Source organism: Panicum virgatum, chromosome 9N, assembly GCF_016808335.1.
Source record: "Panicum virgatum strain AP13 chromosome 9N, P.virgatum_v5, whole genome shotgun sequence".
Taxonomy (NCBI): domain Eukaryota; kingdom Viridiplantae; phylum Streptophyta; class Magnoliopsida; order Poales; family Poaceae; genus Panicum; species Panicum virgatum.
Window position 1 is genome coordinate 6,332,960 of NC_053153.1, and position 23,686 is coordinate 6,356,645.

The window sequence follows — 23,686 nt, forward strand, 5'->3', positions numbered from 1 at the left end:
TCAAACAAAACCAGCGCGCAACCAAATGAAAGTGCCTTTTTTCCAAATAAACGTCCGTGGCAAATTTTCACACGACATTCGTCTTATCCGCTCCAAATCTTTATTCCAGCATTTTGGGGGTGTGCACAAACACAAAGCGTTGACCCTGCTGCCACTACACTCACTCAGCACCAGACTCCAGAGGGCACTACGAACCTCTCTTTAATCTCTGGATAAGAACTCCATCGTTAGAGAGAGAGAAAAAAGAAAAGAAGAAGAGACGAGAATAGATGATCCATATCCAGGCCGAAAACCCCACACCCTCTCTTTTCCAAACAAATTCCATCGCCAACGGCTGAACCCAACCAGCTGCCGCAAAGGCGCGCGCGAGACCGGTAGTGGGTGGAACATGGATGGAAGCTCACACATGGGGTGTTCCTGCTCCCTCGGCAGCCATGCAAGGGCGAGCTATAGCTTTTTGGCCTTTGCTTTTTTTTTCTTTCTCCCTCTTCCTTTTACATGTAACGTCCGGATAGGCAGGCCAAAGGCTTGATTGGAACCATCGGCGAAAGCAAAGATTTCAGCGCGGATCTCATGCGCTCCCACGCCCGGCCGGCCTTTTGATTTTAAGGTTCTCTGCTAGCTTTACTTCTCCCGATCGATCGACAGGTCGATCAGCCGATCGGCCGGCGGGCGCGATAAGCAAGCTCGCGGGAGTGGTCGCCCGGGAAAGGTGGACCCGCAAGGCTGCCGGCGGTGGCAGCGGCGGATTCGCCGCCGCCGTTGCGGCGCCGGGAGGGTCTCCGTCCGTCCGGCGCGGCTGCGCTATGTTGCGGGCTGAGGTGAGCAGTCGAGGCAGGCCAAGCGGATCACGGCAATGGATTCCCGCGCGCCGCGGCGTCATCACCGGCCGGGTGGTGTGACAGCGGAAGCAGCGGCGAGGCTGCTCACCAGACGGGGCTTTTAACCCCCGCCGGCGGCGACGCGATATGTGTCCGCAACCGTGTCTGCAGGCCGGCCGCTCGTTGGCACGACGGTTCTCATAGGCTGTCCCCGCTACTGGAGGACGAGCGAGCGAGAGAGCGATGTCCGAGCCGAACAAGATCGAGTGCTGCCGTAGCGCGGGACAGTATAGAATAGGATGATGTGGCAGTGGCACAGCCTACATTAACAACGGTTTTTATATGATACGCTCGTCATTTAAAAGTTGAAGGATTTGTCAGCCCTTGTAAAATTGTCGGTCTTCAATTTGCATGCACGAAAAGGTCTCTCTCTCTCTCTCTCTCGTTTCTGCATTGGAAACGTGCTGTAATTATCACTCGATCACTGGATTAGGATGTGAATGCCGCTTGGTGCTTATACTGGAATGTGGACAAAGGAGCCAAGTGATAGATGATAGTCAAACTCAAACATAACTGAGACGACGAGTTTTGGAGCTCATGCGACCATCCTTCTTCCTTGTTCGTCATTGAGGTAGTGTGTGGGAGTTGGATGGAACCGAGGGCTAAAGTCTCTGAACCAGAACCGGACCTATTGCCTTTTATGAGGCCCATGCAGGCCCTGAAAAATCTTGAACGATAGGCTGAAATCTAGCCTGGCCCACGATCTGGCCCGAGGCTTCTTTGTGACCCTACCACGAACAACCCACCGTATCTACTGGGCCCATCTCCGCAGATGTAGCGGGCCCGTCACTATCTTTCTTTGTCGCAGGGCGCCTTCTTTTTTTTTTGCATAAATTTTATGATAACGAAACTCTTCCCCATCCTACGAAACTCTACCTTCTCTTTTCATGGCATAGCAGCAAAATTGATATATTTAGTGCTATAAAGCCCTCTATGAAACCTTCGTCAGGACTTCATTAGGACCGACCCTAATGTGGGATAGGCCGACGCCTTCGCTTCCTTCCGCACTCACGGGCCAGTAAAAACACGGCATGAATTCGCCTGACCACCTGCGTGGGTTGTAAACTGTTTTCAGCCCGGCGAGCCAACCGGTCGGCCGGTCGGTCGGTGTAGAAACAAATCTACAGAGTTTGCAGGGAAGCAAAAAGCTCTAGAACAGCATACATACTCATTTGAAGTAAGAATACGTCAGCCATTGGGCCATTGCGTCGAGGACTCGAAGCGAATCGCAACTTCAAAGGAAGAATTAACTCTGGAATGAAGGTTAACCAGGCGGCTAACAAATACACACACGCAGGCCGCAGTTCTGCACCAAACTACCAATCTGGTCTTGAGTCTGGACTGCCTGCAGTAGCTTTACTCGGTAAGTTCAAATCTTTGGTCAGAGTAAACATTGTGAAGCGACCTCCTTGATTCCTCAAGCCTCAACCTTGGAAGCCACCTGGTTAGAACCTGAAGCAGTAACTCCGGACTTCTACAAAGATGTTGCGGATCGCAGGATTCAAAGATGTTATGGAAAGTCCCCAGATTTTAAGGAGTAACACAGGAAAGATTAAACGAACACGGATAACTTCCGAATGTGCAAATAAAGGTAGTATACGACAGACAGACATCGACACAAGAGGCCTCGGCCAACTTTACTGGACCATAAACAATTCATTTTGTTTTCGTGCACCATATATGAAGGACAACAATTTATATTATATCAGAAAGTAAAAAAGGGCCCTAACAATGGAACAGAAACATGGCTTGAGATCAGGATGTGAAAATGTGAATGTACATCTAGCCAATGCTCAATAAAGCAATCTACTTGCATTCAGAAGTGACCTCAAATGAAACTACAGATGGAGAAGCTCAGATCGTACAAAATACCCTAATATTTGGAATACACTTGCATATACAGCCACCAATGAATGTCTAAAATCTTAGTATACAAATGAATCGCAGATTGCCATAGATGACATCTTAGTATGATAGTGTCACAGTAACTTAGTTATGAGAGTAATGAATGTCTTTCAACTATAGACTGTTGCGGAGTGATCACGGAAAATCAATGGATGCTTTGGGGAAGATGCACAAAATGGCAACATGCTGCTAAGTTATGTGTAGTACATTTTTTTATTTTCTTTCAATACCTTCAGGTCATATCCAAAGGGAAATGCCACGACAAATGGAACTCTAAACAGTTGCAAAAAGATGTCTTGATCTAAAACCAGGTGGTGAAATTAATATCGACATTTATATAAAATAGTAACATGAAGCAAATCACGGGGACCCACAAACCAAAGAATGTCTAAATATTGTTGAATCAGCTCCAACGAATTAATCTCAGCCTCTGGTAGACACATGTTACACAAGATAACCAAATTACCAGATTCTAGATTGGAATATCGCACCAAACATATGGTGACTTAGATGACTAGCATACTGTGACACTATCATACTAAGATGTCATCTAATGGCAACTCAAAAGAATTCTTAAAGCATCCCACACATCTAAATGCCAATTAATTCCGTTAATATGGTTGCCAACAGGCAAAACAACAGATCAACCATTCCTCTCCTTATACCTGCTAAATCAATCCCAGACATCTGATACACCAGAATCTTGCCGCACAATTCATCTTCTTCCACTCTTCTTCGTATTTGGATCTACACTTTCAAGTATGATTACCTACAGTTTTATACAAACAATGTGCTAAATTATGCAAGTTGAATGATCCCCAAACTGCCGTCCACACCTTCAAGCTGTGACCAAGAGCCTAGTCCCATTCAAGACATGCAAGCACAATGTGATGCAGATCGTAGCAATAACCATAGACTTATCGCTCATATACCTCACGACACGCAGCCCACTATCGACCACGGTGTCCCCGCCCTTCCTTGCCCCGTCTTGCAGCTTCCAGAGAACAAACTCCAGAAACGACCTCACTGTCTCAAATGTTACTCTCCCAGTAACATCAAGCACAAACTTCCTGTTGCTAGGAACTGCCAACGTGCTCGACACTGTCTCCACCCACCCTTCCTCAACTCCACCGTTTCCATTGCCACTGGCATCCAATTTGCCATTGGTATTGTACAGGACATGATGGGTGGTATTCACCAAAGTCTCGACCGCTCCATTGCACACCGAAACAAGCAATTCCTTGACCTTGGCATCGTGTTTCGGATTGGTGAGCCCTTCGAATAGCTGCTCGTAGGTGTTGATATGGATGGTCTTGTCAACGAACTCCCTCACGGCGGCGCCCACGAAGACCTCGACCCAGTTGCTAATCGCCTTACGGCACTTCCCTGTCGCCACCACGTTGACCCACGTCGTGGGGGAGGAGGAGGCCTCCCCCGGAGCCGAGGGGGCGGAGTAGAAGGCGAGCACGAGATGGCGGGCGAAGCTCCCGGCGACGGCGGACGCAAGGCGCTCGCCGGAGTCGGAGAAGAGCCTGTCCACGAGGCGATCTGAGAGGGCCACGGCGCCGCCGGGCCCGGGGGCGGGGCCAGAGGACCCCGCGCCGCGAAGTACCCCGGAGGCCACCGCCTCCGACAGCGCGGAGACGGTGGCGGAGACCTCGGGGGAGGCGGCGAGCTTGGCCAGCTGCCTGACGCTGCGGGGCACCTCGTCCGCGTCGGACCGGACAAAGTCAGCGAGGTCGGAGGCGACCAGCGCCGCGGCGTCCGCGGACGAGGCGGCGGCGTCGGCGAAGGCCGCGACGGCCGCGGCGAAGCGCACGAGGAGGCGGCGGCGCGCCGCGACGGCCGGGTGGTGGTAGATCTTGTACGCGCCGACGGCCGCCGCCGCGCCGGCCGCAGCGAGGAGGATCCAGCGGCGGCGGCGGCGGGAGAAGGCGACGAGGCGGTCCATCCCCCGGTCGCCGGAGGGTAGCGGTTGGCTGGGCTGGGCTGGGCTGGGTCGGGTGGGGGACGCCGCGTGGGACGGTGGCGCGGTGGGCGTAGCGTGCCGGGCTCGTTTTTTTAGTAATGGCCCTTGCGGCGCTTGTGCCTCGCCGTGGTCGGGTACTCGGGTGTGAATGTGATCCGCGGACCGTGTGGAGAGGTGAGAACTGAGCCGGGTCGGATAAGTCCAGGACGTGCGCGTCACGTACTCACGTATTCTAGTTTTTTTTTAAAAAAACGTATTTTAGCTCACATCTTTTATCCGGCCTTCAAAGTGGGCACAGATTGAATCTGACGAACGCGCATTCAAAGTCAGATGCGAAGGAGTTTGAGATGAAATTTCGCGGCAGATAAAATGTACATTCTGCGAAGAAAATGTTAATTTTGTTTTTACTCGATAACCCTTATGTGCATTTTGTATGGTAATATGTAGGGAACATGCGAAGGGGTTCACAGCGCAGTGGCAAAGGCCACTGGTTGGAGTGCTCCTACTCAGGGTTCAAATCTCGGGTGCCGCAACTTTATGTTCCGAGAGTTTTTCTTAGAGTTTTTCTATAAAAAAAAATATATGTATGGAACATATGTGGTGGAAACCACAATCTTCGTGAAAATCTGTACAAATCATAGCAAAAAAAGTCGTTTAAATTCATCAAAAAAATCACACATGTAGATGATATAATGATACACAAGCTTATAAAATATCATATCCAAACTCGATTTTGTTTGTGAGATATAAAAATAAAAAATTTCAAGCCAAAAAACTGTCCAAATGATTTGTTAGAAATTTGTTATTTTTATATCTCATAAACGAAGTCGAGTTTGGACAAGATATTTTACAAGGTTGTGTATCATCATAATATCTAAATGTATAATTTTTTGTGAATTTAGATGACTTTTTTATCATAGTTTGCACGAATTTTTATAAAAAATGTGATTTTAACTAGATATGTTTTCTAATATGTAGGAGTATTTGCAGAAGGGGAAAGATTAGGATAGCCGGCTCACAACCCAATACAAAGGATAACCACCTGAGAAAGATTACGACAGTGTTCGGATCATACGGAACATCTCCCCCATGCCGCGGTCACTTTCACCTTAGTTTTGTACGCAATCCATGCATCGCTCAATTTGCATATCACGTGGAACGAAAAACATTTTCCGTGGAGTGGAGGGCTACATTTTTCAACTGAAATGGGCCAGCCCAACTAATTTTAATGTGCCGAAAAGGCTCGTAATAACATAAGGTGGTTGTGAATTTTGGACGCAACAAAAAGCGAGAAGCCCATACTCCTCGAGGTCCTGCCAGGGCCCAAATACGATCGAAGCACCTGGACTGACAGCCAAAGCTTGGAACTTGATGCGCTCGAAGTGGCCAGTCTGATTTTTATTTTCAGACCATCCTCGCATAAAACTAATAACGAACAACCTGGAGGTTAAGCTTTGGTGTCTGACTATCTGTTCAGGACTAGAAATGGTCGCGGCGTTGCCGCGTGGGCCCGGTGAAGTTGCCGCGTTGTTTTTCATAGTATATTTGAGTTAGGATATGTACTATCCTCTCTGCACGTGATGGTTTTGTCATATTCTTTCAGTGAATGAGTTATTTACTATTTAATTATTCTTTAGAATTGCATTATTTACTTTTCATTTGATACTAATAAGATTCAATTTATGATTAAACAATTCTGAGCTCATAGCAAGATCCAAAATTATAGCTCCAATTAAGTATAGTTCATGCAAAACGTGACAATAATAAGGTATGAATTTACAAAATCCATGATTCGCAATGCAATAGACCAATTTTCTATAGGTCTATGAACTTTCTCTATGGTTAATGGATAAACTGCCACTGCTAGAAAATCTCTGATTAGTACCGGTCGGGAACCCCTGGTTTATACCGGTTTCCCGACCGGTACCGCTACTCCGGTACTAAGTGCACGTGCACTTAGTACCGGTCAGCTGGCCCGGTACTAAACGGCATGTTTAGTACCGGTTGGTAACACCAACCGGTACTAAACTGCTGGCCACGCCATAAAAGATTTTTTTTCTTTTTGATCATTTATATTTGTTCTCTTTTCCTTTCAATTTCAATTAATTAGTATTAGTAGTCGTACTCGCAGCGGTTTGTGTATTCGTATTTGTACTCGTATCTAGAATTTGTATTTGTATATAGAGCAAAGCAAATAAAGAAAATTATATACATACATGGATAAAAGAAATGTTAGAAATTATATACATACATGGATAAAAGACAATAATATTTACAAGTATGAATTCTCATAAGTTTCCGACAAATTCTTCAATAATTCTAATCATCTGCATCGTCATCGGCACCGGCATCCTTCTTGCGGCGTTTGTTGAGTTGATCAGCTCGAGCCACACTTATCCTTGGATCGGAATGAAATTCACCTTTTGGATTTATCACCTCATCCAACAGGAATCCACATAGTGCTTCTTGAATTGCCCTGATTCTTTCCAGTTCGATGAGGTTCTCTTTCATATTCCAAATATGTCAACAACAAATAAACACCAATAGTTTAATTTAGTACCTGCATGGAATTAGATAAAAGAAATTGTTACTAATGTTATACGTACTTCAAAGTTTTCTTGTGTCACCCTCTTGGTATCTCTGCAAAAAAAGTGCATGTGCTCGCATACATAGTATCCGCAGAGGTTGGTTCCTTGGTTCTGTCTCAAACACTATATACGTATATACATGTTTTGAATAAATGAAAGTAGATGTGCGATATTCGTACCGACTTGTTATGGTTGAATTCAAGTTCAGTCGGTGTTGACGTGACTCCTAATTGTGTTTTGAGGAACCAAGACCATGCCCTTTGCATGATGTCTACGAGATTTTGATATAATTTTGGTGGCCTCTTCAAGGAGTCCCACACAGTAACTCGGGACCGATCGATTTCGATAACAAGTAGGATCCAGTGGAAACTGTTGATACATACATATGGATACAAGAAATGTTATATATATACACTTACTGGCTAGTTGAAGGGACGAATGGCTCGTTTTCTAGCAGTGTGTATAGGGTCTTAAACAACCATTTCTTATTAACACTATCGCCAATTGGATACAACCAGTCAATTCTATTTAGTCAACAACATTCCATAACATTTGATATCATGTACCGAGATATATTTCCTTTGTAGGCGGCCAATAACTGATACTGCATAGAAAAAACAGATTGTAGAAGTGCTTTGCAACTGAATATTTTGTAGATAAGATTGTTTCGAGCATTTCAACGATCATTCATACGACTAATGATTAGGTGTCACTGATAAATATCCCTGTTACACACCAAGATAGAAAGCTACAGAATATGATTGAGATGATTACAAATGCTGGTAAACATCACCTTAGTTCTGTGTATAAAGGCGATCTAATTCGTTTAATGCAACAGAGGTCCTGCCTGGTGAAACCAGTAAGCTGCTTCGTTGTATCTCTTGTGTAAAGTCATGAGATATCTCTAACTTTAGTAACTTGGGGTATGTGATTTTGTCACTTGCATAGTCTTTCCCTCCTATTTTCACATCAAGCATGCTACGAACCACTTGGAACAACAACGTTATTGTGACCTTGAATACTTTCAGTAACTTAATTTGCTCATCCATGGCACCTCCGATGATTGCCCCCGATGATAACAGAGGCTTCAAGCAACCCTGCAGTGTTGTGTACATGGATATACTCAAAGTCTTTAAAGGGCACAATTTCAGTTGAGGCAGCCATCTCAAGATCAATAACCTGCAGAAAGTAGACAATAATTTCAGGAATTAAATGACATCCAAGACATATTCTTTGGTAGAGAATAGTAGCTTTCAAGCTGTGATTCAACAATGTGCAGATAACGACGATACATTCCACATCATCATTTCTAGGAGAGCACGGTACATACATGATGTTAGAATTAGAAAATACTCAGAGACAGAAACATTTGTGTAACCTCAGACTACCCATTTTCAGAAATGGTCATGGTAAATTGGGATGTTTGTTGAGCCGACTGTTGTGTTTTAAATGGAAATTAGTGCCAAGAAATCAAAGAATTTGCAAAGATATTAAAAAATTGTATAGTTGCTTCCTCATATGATTCCAGTTGTTGCTAAGTGAAGAAAAGCAGAACTATAAAGAGAACAGATATTGGAGCAACGTTTTAGACTTCAGGAAAGTGAAAGTTTTGTAATTCCAAGTTATTAAATACAGTGCTGAGCAAATATTAACTTTATCTGTACTTAAAAAAAGTTCATTTAGAATAACAACTAAGCTATGCTCCAAGCTTTCTAGTGGATGATTAGCCCTAATTTACCTGCATTTCAGTTAAGCCTAGCAGACTCAAAAAAGTAATGGCATAGGTCAATGAAACTGCGGAATCATACCTTAATGAAATTTTATCTTGCTCTGCATACTTTGCATGTGCTAATTACCATTCATTACAGCTCTGTTACTCGACCGATATGTTCAGCCTATATACTTTGCATGTGCTAATTACCATTCACTACAGCTATAATTAGTGTGGATACATCGGTATGCACCTCTTGTATCGCCCAGTCAGAATCAAGAGTGATGTCTAGGCCAAAACGGACTTCCATCTCCCACAAGCATTTGAGCAAACAGGTGGAGTGCATGCTAGAGCAGCACTACGAAGGTAGCGAAGAATACCTGGAGCACAGGAGTAGAACCAGGCCGGCATGCCCGGCACGGCTTAGTGGTCGCCAGCGACAACAGGGGCAGGCCCATCTCCATCACCCGGTTCGGGTCCATGAAGCACTACCCGGCTTCATCCGCAGCACCGCTGGCCGCGTTCTCTTCTCTCTTGTCAGCCTTGCCCCTCACCTGCACTATCATCGTGCTGTTGCAGTTCTTTGTGTGTTCCCGATGTGTGGTTCCTTGGGTGGGTGCCATGGCTTCCACGCGTAGCTGCCGCCATGGGTCGCCCACGCCGCTGCAGCCCGCTGCCGCCTTCGCCTCCGCCGCTGCTGCCGCCCTTAACCCGCGCTCCTCCCTCGCCCTTGTCATTCCGGCGACTGCCTCCGCCTGCCGCTCCACCCATCGCCTCAGATGTGCAACCGGCGCGGCCCGGCGACGGCACCGAGCAGGGCGTCGCTGCGTCGGGGTTGGGCCACGCCGACCCGTCCCGGTGATGGCGGCGAGCAGGGCTTCGGCGAGATGGGCGGCGGCGCAGCGACCCAGCTCGGTGGCGCGACACGGTGGCCTGGCGAGAAGCTCAGCGCGGCATCGCGGCTACCCGGCGGGAGGTGCGGCGATCCAGGGGCCCGGCGGCGCGGGGACACGGCGGCGGCTCCTCCGCGGCAGTTCCTCTTCATCCGCTCTTCTCCTCCACGGCGGCCCTGCGGAAGCCGCCGCTGCCAGGAGCCGGCTGCCGCCGCGGCTGTTTCCGAGCTCGAGCAGCAACGCCGGTGGAGGGGGCCTGGGAGGGTGCGGATGGAGGCTACACAGTGATGCGGTCGCGTCGCCGCCGCGGCCTCGCACGCACCGGCAGAAGGAGCAGGGAGGGGACGTGAGAGAGAGAGAGAGATCTGCCCGCACCCGCCGATATCCACCCTCATGCGCGCCAGTTGGGGCTCCTCCGCCGCGGCCGGCGCGAGCGGAGGGATCGGCGCCCGGCGCGCGCGAGCTGTTAGGGGGGGAGGAGCATAGGGCGGCGGGGAGAAAGCTCCGCCCGCCGCTCAAGGGCGAGATCCGCCTCGCCGCGGCGATGTGGGACGAGGCGGCGGAGGTGCGGGACCGGGGGGCGGGGCGGCGGCCGTGTCGAGGACTGCGGGTTAATTTCACTAAAGTTCGAGGCAGTTCGCGAAAATTTTTGGAAAACAAACGATCTGGGCCGTTCGCGAGCCCGATCCGACGGATGGGAATTGCAGGTGACGTGGCCACGCTGGCTGGGCATCTTTTGGTGCACAAATCGTATTAAGAGATTTCCCGCAGCACAGAATGCGACAATTCAGTTATTCAGAGTGCGTATGGAGTAAAATGCAAGGTTTTATATAATTCGGTTCTTTCAATTTATTTAGAGTAGGAACTGAAATTTTTCGATTATTTCGGTTCCATTGTTTCTGAAACAGAACAAGAACCGATATTTTCGATTTCGGCTATTTCGGTTTGATTTTCGATTCTCGGTTAATTATGACCACCCAGAATGGCAAGACATCAATGGCACAACAGTTTTATAGAGCTCTAGTGTTCTACAATGAGGCTGTTCGGCTGATCTGATGAATAATGTTCGGCTGGTAGAATGAATAGTATTATGTGAGAGAAAATAAGACGAGACAAACCGAGAACCGATCAGCCAAACAGGCCGAATGTTGTGCATTACTGTTTCATTCATGAGATTGTGCAGAGGCGTGTATGAACACAGAGAACAGGACTGATCAATGGCCAACAAGACAGGGTGCGGCCGCTCGTTCACAGTCCGACGGTATGCAGCAGCAGCACGGCGGGGTTGACTCAAGAAAAAGGAAGTTTGCAGGAATCTCCAACAATCGAAAGTTGGGTTATTCCCCGGGCTGGGATTGGGCCACGACAGCAAATTTTCCAGCTGCCGTTGGATGCGCATCGGACGTCCCGTTCAGCGGCCGCAAATAAACAACCGGTCGCCCGCCCATCGCGAGAAATCCAGAATCCTCCTTTCCACAGCTATCGAGAACAGCCGCATTGAAGGAACCATAAATATAAAAATCCTTGTCACTCCTTCCTCTTCTTCACTGCTCCCTCTTCCTCACTGCTTCCACTTGCGCACTACCAACAAGAACTCATCCATTCTCTGCCAACGCCGGTGCTCCACGATCTGCTAGGTACAGTCCCTTATCTTCTCTACTAGCATATCATGGCGTACTTTACCATCTCTACTCCCGTATCACGGTGTCGACATGGCAGCTTCCAACAGCGGCACATCAAATAGCTAGCCCGGCTATGACCCTCATCCCTCGCAGACTCCGCGTCGGCCTTCTCCTCCTCTCCTGTCTACTTGGTGTCGATTTAGCACACACCCAGGTGACGCGGCCGCGGGACCAGGCCAAGAAGCGGCCGACGACCAAATTAAGCGGGAAACGCGGCAGACAACGCGCTCGTGGCCTGCCCGGCGTGGACGCACGCGCGCGGGCCCAAGCGGGTGGATGTTTTTTTTTTTTGACGCCCAATCGGGTGGATGCTGCTGTGCTGATGCGTTCTTGCCACTCCAGCAGCGGAGCGCCCATATGCGGGCATTCGGCCTGCGTTCCTTGCAGACCTGTAGCTGCAGCCAATTCGGTGCGCCTGGCCGGTGGGAGGTGCTGCACCGTAGCGTCCTCCTTATCCATCTTCTTCAGCCAACAGCTGAAAACTCCAACAATCGAAAGTTGGGTTATTCCCCGGGCTGGGATTGGGCCACGACAGCAAATTTTCCAGCTGCCGTTGGATGCGCATCGGACGTCCCGTTCAGCGGCCGCAAATAAACAACCGGTCGCCCGCCCATCGCGAGAAATCCAGAATCCTCCTTTCCACAGCTATCGAGAACAGCCGCATTGAAGGAACCATAAATATAAAAATCCTTGTCACTCCTTCCTCTTCTTCACTGCTCCCTCTTCCTCACTGCTTCCACTTGCGCACTACCAACAAGAACTCATCCATTCTCTGCCAACGCCGGTGCTCCACGATCTGCTAGGTACAGTCCCTTATCTTCTCTACTAGCATATCATGGCGTACTTTACCATCTCTACTCCCGTATCACGGTGTCGACATGGCAGCTTCCAACAGCGGCACATCAAATAGCTAGCCCGGCTATGACCCTCATCCCTCGCAGACTCCGCGTCGGCCTTCTCCTCCTCTCCTGTCTACTTGGTGTCGATTTAGCACACACCCAGGTGACGCGGCCGCGGGACCAGGCCAAGAAGCGGCCGACGACCAAATTAAGCGGGAAACGCGGCAGACAACGCGCTCGTGGCCTGCCCGGCGTGGACGCACGCGCGCGGGCCCAAGCGGGTGGATGTTTTTTTTTTTTTGACGCCCAATCGGGTGGATGCTGCTGTGCTGATGCGTTCTTGCCACTCCAGCAGCGGAGCGCCCATATGCGGGCATTCGGCCTGCGTTCCTTGCAGACCTGTAGCTGCAGCCAATTCGGTGCGCCTGGCCGGTGGGAGGTGCTGCACCGTAGCGTCCTCCTTATCCATCTTCTTCAGCCAACAGCTGAAAATGCAGGATCCATCTCACACATTGCCGGTAGGAAAAAGGTTGGAGATCACATCTACAAGAGAGACGTGTGGAGGCAACCTTCCTGTGCTGTCCTCCGCTCCAATCTGATCGCCCTGCATCAGCTGCGCACACCAAGTGCTCGACCAAATGTCTGTGAGACCCATCGTGCATGTTGATCTGCTTGCTTGCTTCCTCTTGACCTGCTGGCTTCCTTCCACTCTTCTTCAAAACCACTATCGTATGCTGCTCCGGGAGACATTGCCTAAGTAATTGGCCAATCTCAATTCTACAAATCAAAGGGCTTCCAAACTGGGCACTCAAAATGCATATGAATAATTAAATTCACATTACAAAAATATTAGTTCCATATGAGAATGCTATTCTTGCTTAGTACTAACTGTTAGATAAATTCCAAGCAATTGTGTAAATAATATGTACCTACTATGCTCATTTGTGCTCATATAAACATATTTAAGTATACTGTACAAAATTCCTTTGCACCACCTTCTGCTAACTTTCCATACTAAACCAGTTTAACTTGTCTGTTTTGCTTGTAGCAGACAACATTTACATCAAACAAAAAAGGCGAAAAAAGGAGACACTAGACCAAGGTAAATATCAGCACTACTACACAGCTTGTCTTCGTTAATTTCCGCCCTGTATCGGCAACCTTCCTGTGCTGTCCTCCGCTCCAATCTGATCGCCCTGCATCAGCTGCTGCACACCAAGTGCTCGACCAAATGTCTGTCAGACCCATCGTGCATGTTGATCTGCTTGCTTGCTTCCTCTTGAGCTGCTGGCTTCCTTCCACTCTTCTTCAAAACCACTGTTGTATGCTGCTCTGGGAGACATTGCCTAAGCAATTGGCCAATCTCAATTCTACAAATCAAAGGGCTTCCAAACTGGGCACTCAAAATGCATATGAATAATTAAATTCACATTACAAAAATGTTAGTTCCATATGAGAATGCTATTCTTGCTTAGTACTAACTGTTAGATAAATTCCAAGCAATTGTGTAATAATATGTACCTACTATGCTCATTTGTGCTGATATAAACATATTTAAGTATACTGTACAAAATTCCTTTGCACCACCTTCTGCTAACTTTCCATACTAAACCAGTTTTACTTGTCTGTTTTCCTTGTAGCAGACAACATTTACATCAAAACAAAAAGGTGGAAAAAGGGGACACTAGACCAAGGTAAATATCAGCACTACTACACAGCTTTTGTCTTCGTTAATTTCCGCCCTGTATCCATCGCATTTTGTATTATTATGTTACCTTTTTTTAAAATTTACTAATATAATATTCCTCCCTCCACACCATTATACTGTTAGCATGGCACGCACTAAAAGGAAATTTGCAGAATTTACACCGATAGAGAAAGATCCTGATACAAAACAAGCTAGACAAAACAGATCAAATTTAATAGCAGATAAAAAAAGAAAAAGACAACACAACGAGGATGACAATGCTAAAAGAATAAAACAAAATAACATATACACCATATTTCCAAATATATCTCACTCATACCTATATAATAAACAAGGCATGGTCTCATTTAGCCCTACATATATTGAATATCTAAAAGAATCATATGAAGAAAGATCATATATAGGAAAACCAGAATATATATGCAAACATTGTAATGCTATGTTCTGGTACAGCGAAAGAAACAAAAAAGACACATATAAAAATAAAGAACCAATATACTCAAACTGCTGTAAAAATGGAACTATCAAAATACCAAAATACAGGGATCCCCCTAAATTCCTACTAAACCTTTTACAGAACAGAGATCAGCCTGTATCAAAACATTTCTTTCAAAAAATCAGACAATATAATAGTTTATTTTCTTTTACGTCCATGGGTGCAACTATTATAAATGAAATAAATAAAGGAGATGGACCATATGTATTCAAGATAAATGGCCAAATACACCATCGAATAGGATCATTAATACCTTCAAACAAGAATGAACCACAATATGCTGAACTATATATTTTTGACACACAAAATGAAATAAGAAACAGAATTAAAGCATTAAGCAAACAAGAACCTTCTGAAATAGATATAGATCCTGAAATAGTAAGACAACTAAAAGAGATGCTAGATGAAAATAATCCACTAGTAAAAATCTTTCGTCATGCACGTGATATACTAGAAAAATATAAAGATATAGATATTAGCATTCGAATTATAGGAGCTGATAAGGGTGACCCAATACAATATGAAATGCCACATACAGAAGACCTTGCTTTACTAATAGTTGGAGATTTCACTTTAGAAAAATGCCAACGAGATATAATTGTAAGCACAAAACAAAAAGGATTGCAACGTATATCAATTCTCCATCCTGCTTACTTGGCATTACAATATCCTCTATTATTTCCATACGGAGAAAGAGGATTTCAACTTGGCATACCTTACTACGAACAAGGAAAAAACTGCAAAACTAAAACAAAACGAAAAACAATCACTATGCATGAGTTTTTCAAATACCATATGCACTATAGACCAGGAGAACCAAATCCATTCCTGTGCTATGGTAGATTATCAAAGCAAATTATAGTAGATGCACGAGCAATGGAAGATGAAGATAGACTAATGTACATTTCAAGAAATCAAGACAAACTAAGAGCTGAATACTTACAAGGTATATTTGATGCTGTAGAAAAAGGAATAACTGATGGTAGCCAAATTGGCAAAAAAGTTTTACTACCATCAAGTCATATAGGCTCAAGGCGTTATATGATACAGAATTACCATGATGGTGTAGCAATATGCCGTGTATATGGGCCTCCAGATCTGTTCATAACATTTACATGCAATCCTAAATGGTGTGAAATAACTTCAACTATACTTCATGGAGAGAAACCAAATGATCGACCTGATGTGATTGTACGAGTATTCCATATAAAACTTCAAGAATTGCTTAACGATCTGTGGTCCGGCTCTATATTTGGTCCAGCAATAGCTATTTTATATTCAATAGAGTTCCAAAAAAGAGGTTTGCCTCATGTCCATATCTTAGAATGGATAGATAAAAAAGGTAGTGAAATAACCCCAGACATGATTGACCTATGGATATCAGCTGAAATACCTAATCCACATGTAGACCCACTAGGATATGTTCTTGTAGCAGAGCATATGATGCATGGGCCATGTGGAGAAAAAAATCAAAACTGCCCTTGTATGAGAAAGGGAAAATGTTCTAAATACTATCCAAAGGAATTCCAAAATGAAACTAATTTTACTGAAAATGGATTTACTCAATATCGTCGTCGAGACACTGGTGTCTACATATGTAGAGATAATCATAATTTAGATAATAGATGGGTAGTTCCTCATAATATTAAATTACTTAAAAAATATCAAGCTCACATAAATGTAGAATATGTAAATAAAAGTGGACTACTCAAATATCTTTGTAAATATATCCATAAAGGACCTGATAAAGCAATAGTTCTATTTGAGCGTACAGAAACAAATGAACAACACACTATAAACCAGCAACCTAAAGATATAGATGAAATTAAAGAATATTTGGAATGTAGGTATATATGTGAACAAGATGCAATTTGGAGATTACTTGGCTATGATATACACCATCATTGGCCAGCTGTTGAGAGATTACCAGTTCATTTACCATTGCAAAATGTAGTAAAGATATGTAAAAAAGCCAAATTAAATATAATAGCAAAAGATCCCAAATTCCAAAAAACCAAATTAACTGAATGGTTCGAAGCAAACAAACAATATCCAGAAGCGAGAGAATTGACTTATTGTGAATTCCCACAGAAATGGACATGGGATGACCACAACAGAAAATGGACAAAACGTAAGCAAAACTACAAAATCGGCCGCTTATATTATGTAAATCCAATAGAAGGAGAAAGATTTTATCTAAGACTACTACTTATGATAGTAAAAGGAGCTAGAGAATATAATGATTTAAAAACATATAATGGCATAATATATGGAACATTCAAAGAAGCTTGTGCAGCACGAGGCTTACTACAAGATGACAATGAATGGTACGCAGCATTTAATGAAGCCATAAATTGGGCCACAGCTCCACAATTACGAAATTTATTTGTCACTCTCTTAACATATTGCAATCTACAAGATGAACAAAAATTTTTTGATACAAATTGGAGGAAAATGTCAGAAGACATTGAACATAATCTAAAACTACAATACCATCCTTTCGTATACAATCCTACAGAATCTGAACTTTACGATTCAGTTCTAGCAGAAATAGAACAACTTCTGGCTAAAAATGGAATCAATATTACAAAACATAACCTACCACAGAGAACAACATCGCCCAAAACTATACCAAGTAACCATTTCATTGAAGAAGAGCTGAACTATGACACAGTGAAACTTGAATATGAGGCCAATATATCTTATAACCAGCTTAATACAGAACAAAAAGAAGCATTTCATAAAGTAATTGACAGTGTACTAAGGCATGAACCAAAAATATTTTTCATAGCAGGACATGGAGGGACAGGAAAAACATTTTTATATAACGCAATAGTGTCCTATCTAAGAGCAAGGAAAAAGATAGTGTTAACCGTAGCCTCATCTGGAGTTGCTTCACTGTTACTTCCAAATGGACGCACAGCACATTCACGATTTCATATTCCAATCGATATTGACGAATTATCAATATGTGAAGTAAAAAGAGGAACAAAATTAGCTGATCTTTTCATCGCAACAGACCTTATTATATGGGATGAAGCTGTAATGACAAATAGACAATGCTTTGAGGCTCTTGATAGATCATTCAAGGATATCTTATCTGAAAAAGGTGACCAGCTAGATAACATACCATTTGGAGGAAAAGTAGTTGTTCTAGGAGGAGATCCAAAGCAAATATTACCGGTAATAGAAAATGCTTCAAAAGCACAAATTATAAATGCATCAATATTTCGATCATACCTATGGAAGTATGTTACAAAGATTATCTTGCACGAAAATATGCGTTTAAAGAAAATTAAAAATAATAGTCTAGAATACAAAGAATTGAGTGAATTCAATGATTGGATACTTCGAATTGGAAATGGATCTGAGAAGATAAATATGATACCAGAAACTAAAGAGGATAATGATAGTAATATAGTTCAAATACCTCAAGATTTGTTGCTATCTACAACCGGAAATAAAATACAAGTCTTAATCGAATGTACATATCCAGATTTTCTTAGTAACTACAACAACCCAGAATATATAAAAAATAGAGCAATTTTAGCTACAACAAATGATATAGTAGAAGACATTAATAATTACATGGTCGACTTAATACCGAATTCCGAAAAAGAATATCTTAGCGCAGATTCAATATCTAAGTGTATGGATTCTATTAATGATGCTCAAATACTTTATCCAACTGAATATCTAAATACTCTAAATGCTAATAATTTTCCAGCACATAGACTAAAACTTAAAATTGGCGTTCCTATAATGCTACTACGAAATCTAAATCAAAGCCTAGGACTATGTAATGGAACTAGACTTATAGTAACAAACTTAGCAGACCATATTATTGAAGCAGTTATCATAACAGGCACTCACATAGGTAACAAGGTGCATATTCCAAGAATAAATCTTACTACAAAAAATTCTCACTGGCCATTTGTATTGTGCCGACGTCAATTCCCAATAAAAATAAGTTATTCTATGACTATAAATAAAAGCCAGGGACAAACACTTACAAATGTTGGACTATACCTAAAAAGGCCTGTTTTCTCACATGGCCAACTATATGTTGCAATCTCAAGAGTAAACAATAAAAAGGCCTAAAAATATTAATAGAGAATAGTGATGGTTCCTGTGGAAACACAACAACAAATATTGTATATAAAGAAATTTTAGAAATGGTCTAACAATTCTTTTCTACAACAAAAATACATGAATGTTTTCATGCATAATCTATACTCATCTCTAACTTTATTTTGCAGAGTAGCTCGTTGACAATGATACCAATACAGGGAGAGCTAACTACAATATCTGATCTGCGTCTATCAACAACCAATGTTGTTTTACATGTAAGAGTTTCAAGGATGTGGGAATTCAGAGAAGGAGGAAATGAGAAAGGAAATATAAAACACCTTGACTTGGTTCTCATTGACCTCAAGGTATTTTCTTTATCAATACAACTATTATTGGAAACCCAAAGTATGTATATATTTCAATATTCCTAATCAATGTCACAAAAATTTGCACATGCAGGGTGATGCAATCTATGCTGAAATACCACCAGATGTCATACCAATTTTGAAGCCTCAACTAAGAGAAAAACTAATCATATTCGTTGGCAAATTTATAGTTGAAAAAGCTAAACCTGGATATAAAGTGGTTCAAAACCCATATATGCTGAGGCTTAACAGAAGGACTACTATTGCCACATCAAATGCTAATGATTTGGATTTTCCAAAGTACACATTCTCATTAACTCCAATCGAAATATTGCCACAATTTGTTAAAAACAAAGAACGTTTCCTAGGTATATTCTCTTTTCACCATCAATAACCCTTTTATAATTATTCTATAAATTTATGCAACTGCAATTCACTGACATACAAATATTATTTCAGATGTGCTTGGAAAAATCACCGCTGTATCAAATCCTGCAGTAGTGCGCAACACTGCAGGGGACCTCATGATGAGAAGAATAATAAAACTCCAGAACCTAAGGTATATCTTCAGTCTATATCAATATTTGATATCTAATATTTCCACCCCACGTATGATCATTCATACAAGTATCAAACAAATTTTATGCAGCGGAAATACAATGGATTTATCTCTATCTGGCATGCGGGCTTTAGAGTTCGATGGTGACGCTGTCCTTAAAATTGGACAAAAGAATCACATAATTGCTATCTTTGTTGGCACCTTAATGAAACAGTATAAAGATGGAACACAATTTCTAAGCGGAACATCAGCTTGTCGCTGGTACATCAACGAGAATGATATACCTGCTATAAAAGCATTTCAAAGAAGGTACACACTTTCTCTACAACTATTTTTTTATATCCCTAGAATTTTGCACGTATATTTAATTACTTTCTTCAAACTAACCACAATTCAGATAAACTATTGACTTTGCTATTAGGCCATGTACAATCTCTATGGAAAAAAAGATCAATAAGTTCAATTATACCTCAGGTCAATAAAAATGTGATGTATCTTTCATATAAAAACTATTGCAGCAAACAATCATAAGTAGTATATCATATTGAGCATACAGACATTTCGCATGTATGTCTAAGTGCCGACAACAAAGACTTCCTTTCTAATAACTTACTTCAAGGGTGATACATCCAAAATTGTATATACTTTTAAGCCTTTCCTGTGTTCAGTTTAAATCAGAAATACTTTTACCCTTCAAGTACTAAAAGCACTTGTATTTACGCCTCTATTTATACAAGGTATTTCTAAATACTTATACTTAATTTATTTATTTTCCAGCTTACCAGTAGACGCAACACCTGTTGAAAAAATTGATTTACCAAATGAAGATCAGACTCATGTAGCTTTTGAAGAAAGAAATCTGTTACAACTGAACGACATAGATCCTTTTACTCAAAAGGTACGTATTGACAAATTCATTGCCATGTACAATTTCCATCTTATATATCATATCCAAGCCTATAATCTTAAAATACTTTATTTTATAGGATGAACGATATCAGTGCACTGTAACAATCATACGAATACCAGAGAAACAACATTGGTGCTATCGTGCTTGTCGTGTATGCTCATCAAAAATGATATCAGCACCTGATGGGTTCCAGTGTACAAAGGATGGAGGCTGCCCTTCAAAACAATTTGAATGGAAGTAAGAAATACTAAGCCTACATAAAACTGCACTTATTTCGCCACTCTATTAAATTAAAATAATCATACAAATATGTGCAATCTTTCATGTACAGGTACAAAATACCATTTATAGTTGCAGATGGCACATATACTCTTGAGTTCATGATGTTCGAAAGAAGAGCTACCGAACTTATTGGTAAAAGTGCTGAAACATTAAGGAAATACAATGACCCAGATATAATTCCAAACGAAATTTCACAATGGATTGGGCACAAGTTCACATTTGTTGTAAGGATTTTATATAAAAAGAGTATGAGGACTGAACATCCATCATTTGAGGTTCTGTTGATAAAAGATCGCCATGGAAAGCAAGCAGTACTCCCATTGTTAAACACTCAATCATCAGCACAAGAAATAGGAACATCATCAGATTTACTTCCAACCAAGGATCTACCTGAACTAATGACTATATCTTCGAAAACACCAACAGATCAGGTAAGATTGTACAAGCGCTAATTATACCATAGTCAAATAGCATATTCATACATTGCTAATATATTATTTACACTGTAGGAACTTGCAATGCTAACTCAATCCTTTGGAGAATTTGATGATATGGACATTGATAAGTCGCCAAGGTAAACATTCACTTGAATATTCTTATCTATACCTCTACTTAATAATACATAATCTAATTAAATATTTTTCATCTCCAATACAGAGATTGGGATGATACACCATCTGCAGCTAAAAGAAGGCCTTATGATGATATTGAGGATGATGACAACAAACAGGTGTTTAAGAAAGGCAAGAAATCTCATATGCAGCCATCAACCAAGTAACAAGTTACAACAGGTAACACAATAATTAATACTTTCTACATTCCTGTTAGCTAAATAAAATCATTAGAACTAGCATATTATTGCACAGACAATTAATATTAAAGAACTAAACACAAAGTCGATAAGCTTATTATTTGAAACAAGAATCTTTTACTTTTGCTACTTGGAAGATACAAGAGGAATACATATAAAACTTTGCTGCTATATTAAATTGTTCAATCTTCTTTCCACATTAAAATATAACATTTCAGCTTACATAGAAGAGGAATACATCTATTGCTTCAACGGCGCCTTCTCTCTTTTTTTCCAGATATTGGCCATGTGACAACTATTTTGGTGCTTTCTTCAGAGCTGCCTTTTGTGGCTTCCTGTGTGACAGCCAAACAAAACTTATGCCCACAATACTTTTGCAGTGGCTCTCATTTTGGTGTATATAATAATGCCACTCTTCCAAGTAACTTGTTTCAACAACGCCTTTGGCCATGTGACAACTATTTTGGTGCTCTCTTCAGACCTGCCTTTTGTGGCTTCCTGTGTGACAGCCAAACAAACTTATACCCACAATACTTTTGCAGTGGCTCTCATTTTGGTGTATATAATGCCACTCTTCCAAGTAACAAGTTACAACAGGTACTTCAATAATTAATACTTTATACATACCTACTGTTTAAAATTAGAGAACTAGAAAAAAGTTGATAAGCATATTATATGAAACAGGGTCTTCTACTTTTGTCTATTGCTACTTGAAAGATACAAGAGGAATACATATAAAACTTTGCTGCCATATTAAATTGCTGAATTTTCCGCATTCCACATTAAAATATCACATTTCAGCTTAGATTTTCTAAATTTAGTTGCCACAATCCTGTAGTCTATTTTTTACATATATTGTTCTAACAATGCATCCTCTCTCTTTTTTTCCCAGATATTCGCTATGTGACAGCGCTGCCTTTTGTGGCTTCTGGTGTGACAGCCAAACACAACTCATATCCACGTCAATTCTGTAGTGCCTCTCATTGTGGTATATATAATGCCACTCTGCTTAGTGTCCCTTCAAAGTGGGGTTCTGTGATACTTGCAACACTAAATGTACCTCTTATGAAATATATCTATATGTAATATATAAAACCATGAACTATTATGAACACTGGTATATATAAGTTTGGGTTCTACTTTCTTGTCATGGATATATATGCACGGTTTAGACAGTGCAACCTCAAAATTATAATGCGCATTATATCTGGATGCATCCCATCCAAGGCCAATTCGTCCACTTACGGGACACTCTTACAATCATTATCTAAATACCCAGGATAGGGACACTCTTGCAGGAATCTAATCTAAAGAATCGAAACCTGGGTCGATTCCCATGCCTGTGAGCGCGCCACGTCGCCGGAAATAGAACGGCCGTTGGATCGGGCCATCAAACGGCCCTGGAAACTCCCTCCACCGCCGCCCGAGCCCCACCGCACGCGCGCCGCTGCTGCCGCCTCCGCTCCGGCCGCCGCGCTCCACTCTGGCCGCCCGCCCGCCCGCCACGTAGGGGATGGCCTCCCGACGGCGAGATGGCCCACCGCCGCCTGCTCGTCCTCGCCCTCACGGCTGCCGTCGCCGCGCCTGAGCCCGGGGAGGGAGAGAGAGAGAGAATGGGGAGGAACGGAGAGAGGAGAGGGGCGCAGGGCACAACGACGGCGCGTGCAGCCCTCGCCCGCGCCGGCCGCCGCCGTATGGCCCACCGACCCGCTCAGGCCGCTCGCCTGCCCGCCGTGCAGGGGATGGGGATGGAGGGAGCAGGGGAGCCCGACCCTGCCAGCGAGATGGCCCACCTCCGCCTGCTCGTCCTCGCCGTCCTCGCCCTCGCGCCCACCGGCACCGCGGCCGAGCCCGGAGAGAGAGAGAGTGGGGAGGGACCGAGGGAGGGGAGGGCGCAGAGCACAACGGCGCCGCGCGCCGCGAGGCCTGCTCCTCGCGCAGGAGGCCCGCCGCCGCCGGCCTTGCGCGCGAGGAAGTCCAGCAGTGGGTCGAGGACAGGGTCGCCTGTCGGCGTGG

The 23,686-nt window shown here is 43.3% G+C and overlaps 2 protein-coding genes and 1 long non-coding RNA gene across 20 annotated transcripts; 1 reads left to right on the forward strand and 2 right to left on the reverse strand.

Moving 5' to 3' along the window:
* Nucleotides 1-3,161: 3,161 nt before the first annotated feature.
* On the reverse strand, nt 3,162-4,841 carry LOC120689957 (protein PHLOEM PROTEIN 2-LIKE A10-like). The gene has a single exon (XM_039972428.1). It carries the CDS (start codon nt 4,735-4,737, stop codon nt 3,625-3,627), a length of 1,113 nt encoding a protein of 370 aa, XP_039828362.1. The 5' UTR covers nt 4,738-4,841; the 3' UTR covers nt 3,162-3,624.
* A 3,164-nt stretch (nt 4,842-8,005) lies between these two features.
* LOC120689958 lies at nt 8,006-9,808 on the reverse strand. The gene is made up of 2 exons (XR_005681520.1): nt 9,435-9,808; nt 8,006-8,522 (listed from the first exon to the last, which is right to left on the reverse strand). It is a non-coding gene; the product is annotated as an uncharacterized LOC120689958 (long non-coding RNA).
* Nucleotides 9,809-12,285: 2,477 nt separating this feature from the next.
* LOC120689959 (probable replication factor A 73 kDa subunit) lies at nt 12,286-22,820 on the forward strand. 18 transcript variants are annotated; one of them, XM_039972443.1, is made up of 15 exons: nt 12,286-12,432; nt 13,520-13,570; nt 14,109-14,162; nt 18,932-19,108; nt 19,203-19,476; nt 19,568-19,667; nt 19,758-19,976; nt 20,445-20,565; nt 20,654-20,814; nt 20,909-21,290; nt 21,369-21,433; nt 21,517-21,650; nt 21,948-22,136; nt 22,213-22,267; nt 22,563-22,820. In XM_039972443.1, exons 4-12 carry the CDS (start codon nt 18,947-18,949, stop codon nt 21,635-21,637), a joined length of 1,605 nt encoding a protein of 534 aa, XP_039828377.1. In that variant the 5' UTR covers nt 12,286-12,432; nt 13,520-13,570; nt 14,109-14,162; nt 18,932-18,946; the 3' UTR covers nt 21,638-21,650; nt 21,948-22,136; nt 22,213-22,267; nt 22,563-22,820. The 18 variants fall into 18 exon arrangements, with proteins under 18 accessions (XP_039828377.1, XP_039828379.1, XP_039828380.1 ...); XM_039972445.1 differs by having other exon boundaries at nt 21,948-21,973; XM_039972446.1 differs by having other exon boundaries at nt 22,051-22,136.
* The last annotated feature ends 866 nt before the right edge of the window (nt 22,821-23,686 follow it).

Excerpts from the sequence above, each read along its gene's own strand:
- LOC120689957 (XM_039972428.1), bottom strand. The coding sequence starts at position 4,737 with ATGGACCGCCTCGTCGCCTTCTCCCGCCGCCGCCGCCGCTGGATCCTC.
- LOC120689959 (XM_039972429.1), top strand. The coding sequence starts at position 18,947 with ATGATACCAATACAGGGAGAGCTAACTACAATATCTGATCTGCGTCTA. Across the intron at positions 20,566-20,653 it reads TAGATCCTTTTACTCAAAAG|GATGAACGATATCAGTGCAC; the intron begins GTACGTATTGAC and ends TTTATTTTATAG. Across the intron at positions 21,434-21,516 it reads GACATTGATAAGTCGCCAAG|AGATTGGGATGATACACCAT; the intron begins GTAAACATTCAC and ends TCTCCAATACAG.